Raw genomic sequence first — 6,330 nt, 5'->3', positions numbered from 1 at the left:
ATGATCTTCTAGACCTCACATCAAGTAGCTTAGGTATTCGCCTCCATTTCTTTTATTCTGCATATAAGATTTGTCAAAAGTCAAACTTAGTAAAGTTTGATCAAATATATATTAAAAAATACCAACATGTACTCTCTCCGGTCATTTATACTCTGCATATATGAATTATCTGAAGGCAAACTTCGTAAAGATTGAAAATATTTATATGAAAAAATATCAACATCTACTATACTAAAGTTATACAATATGAAAATTAAATTTGTGGCACATCTAGTGATATTGAATTTCTATTGTGAATATTGATATTTTTTATATAAAGTTGGTCAAACTTAATGAAGTTTGACTTATAAAATCTTATAGACGGAGTAAAAAAGACAGGGAGTAAAATACTAAAGTTATACAATACGAAAGTTAATTTCATGATGCAACTAGTGATATTTGATTATTCCCTGCAAAAATAATATGATATCGATTTTGTATTGTGAATGTTGATACTTTCTTATAAAGTCAGTCAAACTTCACGAGGTCTAAATAATATGATATTGATTTTGTATTGTGAATGTTAATATCTTTTTTATAAAGTTGGTCAAACTTTATGAGGTTTAAATAGTATGATAATGATTCTGTATTGTGAATGTTGATATTTTTTAAAAGCTGGTCAAACTTCACGAGGTTTGACATTATATACGCAGAGTAAGAAATCAGAGGGAGTACTTGCGAACTGCTATTATTTGGGGAAATTACTAGTAGAGCTATAAGACCAAATTTATCGAGTTTGATGTGGAAGTGCGTTTGGGCTCTGGCGCCATCTTCGCAACATAAGAGCGCGAGGATGGCTGCCGACAGTGATGCATATGCTGAAACCAAGGGTGGATTAACGATCCGCTCGGCTCGTTAAGTTGGTGCTCGCTAAAGCTCAGCTCGGTAAGATTAACGAGCAAAAAACCCTACTCGGTTCGTTTGAAACTTGTTAAGCTCATGAGCGCTCGTTAACAGATTATGATGTGTTAGAGTCTATATGATGAGTGTACATGTATTTTTTAAGAAGTTTTGTCTCCTATGTAGATTAGATTGAATAGATAGGCTGAGGTGTTACAGAAATTTTATTATGTAAGATGAAATATGTGTCGTGTTGTAAGAGATACTGATGTGTTACAGTCTATATGATGATTGATGGTGTGCATGTATTTTTTAATAAGTTTTGTACTCATGAAACTCGTTAACTCGTTTGTTAAGCTCGTTAAGTTTAACGAGCTGAAGTTGATGATTGGCCAAGTTGAACTATTAAGCGCTCATTAAGCTAGCGAGCTACAATCTTTTGGTCCAGCCATAGCTGCGCGGGCTACAAGCTTTTGGTCCGGCCATAGCTGAAACGACGATGACTCTGTATGCTGATTCCCCCGGCATGCATTCTACCAGTCGTGCATAAATTCCCACCGTCCCAAAATAAAATTTTATTTTGGGACGGAGGGAGTAACATATAAGGCAACGGTAGCAATAGCTTTCCACAAGCAAAGCAAGTCACAGCACAATGAAATGCGTAAGATGAACATGAAACGGCCAGCATAATAATCACCACATAACCGCCCAGACGTTATAAGCTACGCACAGCAATAGTAGCTGACAGGTTCACTTGAAAAAGTGCGCAAATAATTCACAGTAGCAAAGGGCGTCTTTCTTGTTTTCGGGTCGGGAATGCTAGAAACTAAGCGACTTACGTTCCTCTCAAAAGTACTCTTCTTCCATGTAGACAAGACCGGCGGCAACCGCAACACGCTGTCACAGGAGACGGTCTCATTTCTTGTTGTTGTTGTTGAGCATCTTGAGCGACTGGAGCCCAAGCAGCAGGTCGCCCGAGTCGAGGAACACCTTGTTGTTGGAGGCTGCGATGGTGTGGGCGATCTCCCTGGCGGCTTCAATCTGCCTGAGCGCCACGAAAGCAGGGTTGTTGGCGATGGCATTGCCAATCAGCTCTGCACTCTTTGCCTCTCCCTGTTCAGATACCAAACACAAAAGGCGCATCAGCGTTCGGACCAGGTGCTCTAGTGTTAGCCAAGTGCTACCAAACTCAGCCAATGTAAAGAAATGTACAGAGCTATGTACCACTGGAAGTGACACTGGAACATAGAAAATGGTTAGTCTGAAACTAAATTCAGTCATATGAACATACCACCACTGGAAGTCTGACACTAAATTCAGTCATATGAACATAGCACTGGAAGTCTGAAACTATATTCAGTCATATGAACATAGCACTGGAAGTCTGAAACTATCTTCAGTCCTATGAACATAGCACTGGAAGTCTGAAACTATGTTCAATCATATGAATATGCAACTGGAAGTCTAAAACTAAACTATTGACGTAGCAATCCAATCATCATATGAAATGTACAACTTTACTAGAGTCAGGCTCAAGTGCTCCCAAGCTCAGCAAATGCATGGACATATATAATATGAAGACTTAAACAACACTAGCAATATGCCTCTACTAACTACCACTGGAAGTCTGAAACTAGATGAAGCCATATGGAAACCATGTACCATAAACTTAACAAATGGAATGTACATTTCTACCAGTGTTTGGTTCAAATGCGCTACCAGTGTTTGGCTCAAATGCACTACCAAAACTCATTAAGTGATGATGAAGCTATGAAGACATAAAGAACACTGGCAATATGCCTCTAGTAACAATGATTGAAACAGTAAAGAGGATAAGTAGGTTAAGTAGTGCGAAAGAGAAATATCGAGTCCCTGTTTTGCTTACCTGTGCCCTGATAATTGCACTTTTCTTGTCTTGCTCAGCCTTCTCAACAATGAACTTGGCACGCTCAGCTTCCTGAGCAGCAACCTGTTTGGCTTCAATGGCATGAGTGAACTCTTTACCAAAGCTGAGACTGGTAATGGACACATCATCCAGAGCGATGTTGAAGTTCTTCGCCCTCTCTGTCAGAATCTTCCTGATCTCCCTGCTCACAGCCTGCCATTACATGAAGGATAAGTCAGTAACATATTCCAAGTAAGACTAGCTATTATCTCCTATGGCATGGAAAACATGTACACACAGCAAACATGGTGAAGCTGTACCTCTCTCTGTGTGATTAGCTGACTGGCATTGTACTGGGCAACCACAGCTTTGAGGGTTTCATGAATGATTGAAGGCAATACTCTCTCATTATAGTTCTCCCCCAGGGTCCTGTACATAGTTGGTAGTCTCTCTGGCATAGGTCGTGTCAGAACACGAAGACCAATTCTCACCTGTCCAAATTATCAAGCAGTGTCATATATATGCAAGGAGCTGCAGTGTAAATGCTACTTCTGAAAATAAGTGCATGACCACTAAAATTTCACGTAGTCAGAATGATACAACTTGTTCAGCGTCAGCTAATCGTCTTAATCATCATGGCAACATATAATCATGAAGCAAACAAGTATTTGCGACTGCTGTTAACAGATTCAAAGCGAATGAGTTGAAATGCTTATTCACAGGCAATATATAATGGTGACCACTGCTAACAGATTAAAAGCAAAAGAGCTAAAATGCATATTCACAGAGCAGTAGACACTAGACAGTCATAGGCTACAATGGTGTGGGATTTCATAGATCAACTGACATGGGTTGCATTAAAATCCAAATGAATCAACAAACATTGACTCCATCAATGCCAGCTATTCCATAACAGCCATTGTCACGGTAACAGGAGACTCAGAAATGATAATGGCGAACACCTGACATGTACCAGATTCCACCCACCTATCCAAATTGGTAAAAAATTCAGATATGCTCAATACCCTTGCAGGCTACAGTTACAGAATATGCTCAGAAATGCAATGCCAGAACCGTTTTACATGTACCAGACTCGGTCCAAATTGCTAGCCAATCACTTCACATGAGCAGAGTATCAACAAATATCTACAAATAAGACTCGCACAGGCTACAATTGCAGAATATTAACAACATGGCGAACTAAAAGCAGACCCCTTGGTCGGTCCCAGGCATGGATTCTCACACGCAGGTAAGCAGTAAATCAGGCATCCGTGCTAGGTGACGAGGGATCGAGAGAGGGTCAAGTTACCATCTGGAGATCCCGGCTCCCGGAGGTGCTCTCGACGAGGTTGGGTCGCGCGCGGACGTCGTAGATGATGGGCCTCTCGAACCAGGGGATGACGATGTGAGTCCCCTCGGGGTAGACCTGCAGGGAGCAGACCCAGGAATCAAACGCGGAAGGAAGCCGACAAATCGGGCAGAAAAAACAGCGGGGTGCAAGCAAAATCCGGCGCGCGCGGCCGAGATCCGCGGATCCGCGGGAGGGGAGGGGTTGGCGGCTACCTTGTCCTTGATCCCCTCGAGGCGGTTGAAGACGATGGCCCGGTGGCCTCCCTCGACGTTGTAGAGGGTCTTGTTGCCGAGGTAGAGCGCCGCGCCTCCCAGCAGCCCGAGCTTGACCAGCGCGCCCGCGCCCGCCGGCGCGCTCGGCATCCTGGCGCCCTTGAAGTTCATCTCGCTCGCCGGCGCCGGGGGGTTTAGCTAGGGTTACTCGGCCGATTTGGGGGAGAATGGGGTGCGCGGAGGAGGAGGCGGGCGGAGGGTGGGGAATAGGGGATGGAGGAGGAGGAGGGTGGGGGTGTTAAGTGGGCCGGGCCGGTGGGTCGGGGCCGTCGGATCTCGGACGGACGGCGCGGATGCGGCGGTGGGGCGCGTTTCTTTCCTCTGCTGCAAGAAAGGGGAATGGGGGTGCTGCCTTCCGGCCCAAGATGGTCTCGCGCGCCTGACTCCTGGGTCCCGCGGTTGCGGCATTTCTCTCGTGTGACTGGTCAACTTGCGCCCGTGCACAACTAAAAAAACTAAAAAAAGATTTTTTTTTACGGGGACACACCTAAAAAAGTTGCGCTCGTGCACAGCCTAAAAATAAGTTGCGCTTGTGCACTTGTAGTTGTCATTTAACTTTTTTGAGTGCCCCCGTGCACTCTTTTTTTTTCTAAAAAACTTCTGAACTATTCATTTTCAATCATGACAGTACAACGAACATCAGAAATAACAAAAAATGCATCCAGGTTCGTAGACCACCTATCGACCACTATAAGCACTGACGCAAGCCGAAAGCGCGCCGCTATCATCGCCCCTCCCTCGCCGGAATCGGGCACAACTTGTTGTAGTAGACAGTCAGGAAGTCGTCATACTAAGGCCCCATTGGACCAGCGCACCAGAACAACAAACGCCGCCGATGAAGGATAACGTAGATTGAAAGGATCCAATCCGAAGACACGAACATAGACGAAAAACAACCAGATCCGAACAAACCCACCGAGGATAGATCTGTCGGAGACACACCTCCACACGCCCACCAACGATGCTAGACGCACCACTGGAACGGGGCCTAGGCGGGGAGACCTTTATTCCATCTTCAGGGAGCCGCCGTCGTCTCATCTTCCTGAGCAGGACACAAAACCCTAACAATTCTAAAAGGAACGACTAACAACGGAGCCCTCCCGCCGGCCCTTGCCAGGATCCACCTCGCCTCCATGGCCCTAGGGCCACCGGAGACGAGGTAGACCTGCGGCAGAGCCGGCGAGAGGCACAAACCCTAGCTTTTTAGGTGGAGGAGGAGGCGGCGGCTGCGTTGTCTTTGGATGTTGCGTTTCGTGGGTACTTGCAGCCTGAGGAGCCGCGCCTGTGCACTCCTACACACCCTAAAACTAAGTCGCACTCCCGCACACGCTAACACTCCCTCTGTTCCAAATTACCTGTCACGAAAATGGATGTAACTAGAGGAAATATGCCCTAGAGGCAATAATAAAGTTGTTATTTTATATTTCCTTATTCATGATAAAGGTTTATTATTAATGCTAGAATTGTATTGATCGGAAACTTAAGGCCATGTGTGAATACATAAACAAATATCGTGTCCCTAGTAAGCCTCTACTAGACTAGCTCGTTGGTCAAAGATGGTTAAGGTTTCCTAACCAAAGACATGTGTTGTCATTTGATAACGGGATCACATCATTAGGAGAATGATGTGATGGAAAAGACCCATCCGTCAGCTTAGCATATTGACCGTTCAGTTTATTGCTATTGCTTTCTTAATGTCAAATACATATTCCTTCGACTATGAGATTATGCAACTCCCGGATACCAGAGGAATACCTTGTGCGCTATCAAACATCAAAATGTAACTGGGTGATCATAAATATGCTCTACAGGTATCTCCGAGGTGTTTGTTGAGTTGGCATAAATCGAGATTAGGATTTGTCACTCCGTGTATCTGAGAGGTATCTTTGGGCCCTCTCGGTAATGCACATCATAAGAAGCCTTGCAAGCAAAGTGACTAATGA

General features: G+C 44.6%; 1 protein-coding gene across 1 annotated transcript; it reads right to left on the bottom strand.

Moving 5' to 3' along the window:
• Nucleotides 1-1,546: 1,546 nt before the first annotated feature.
• Nucleotides 1,547-4,611, bottom strand: LOC123114253 (prohibitin-1, mitochondrial). Its single transcript, XM_044535661.1, has 5 exons — nt 4,328-4,611; nt 4,074-4,190; nt 3,085-3,255; nt 2,765-2,977; nt 1,547-1,992 (listed from the first exon to the last, which is right to left on the bottom strand). Exons 1-5 carry the CDS (start codon nt 4,496-4,498, stop codon nt 1,795-1,797), a joined length of 870 nt encoding a protein of 289 aa, XP_044391596.1. The 5' UTR covers nt 4,499-4,611; the 3' UTR covers nt 1,547-1,794.
• Between the last annotated feature and the right edge of the window lie 1,719 nt (nt 4,612-6,330).

The sequence above is a fragment of the Triticum aestivum genome, chromosome 5B, assembly GCF_018294505.1.
Source record: "Triticum aestivum cultivar Chinese Spring chromosome 5B, IWGSC CS RefSeq v2.1, whole genome shotgun sequence".
In the NCBI taxonomy this organism is placed as follows: Eukaryota; Viridiplantae; Streptophyta; class Magnoliopsida; order Poales; family Poaceae; genus Triticum; species Triticum aestivum.
This window is presented reverse-complemented; position numbering and strand designations above follow the sequence as displayed.

Excerpts from the sequence above, each read along its gene's own strand:
- LOC123114253 (XM_044535661.1), bottom strand. The coding sequence starts at position 4,498 with ATGAACTTCAAGGGCGCCAGGATGCCGAGCGCGCCGGCGGGCGCGGGC. Across the intron at positions 2,978-3,084 it reads AGCTAATCACACAGAGAGAG|GCTGTGAGCAGGGAGATCAG; the intron begins GTACAGCTTCAC and ends ATGTAATGGCAG. Across the intron at positions 1,993-2,764 it reads GTGCAATTATCAGGGCACAG|GGAGAGGCAAAGAGTGCAGA; the intron begins GTAAGCAAAACA and ends GTATCTGAACAG.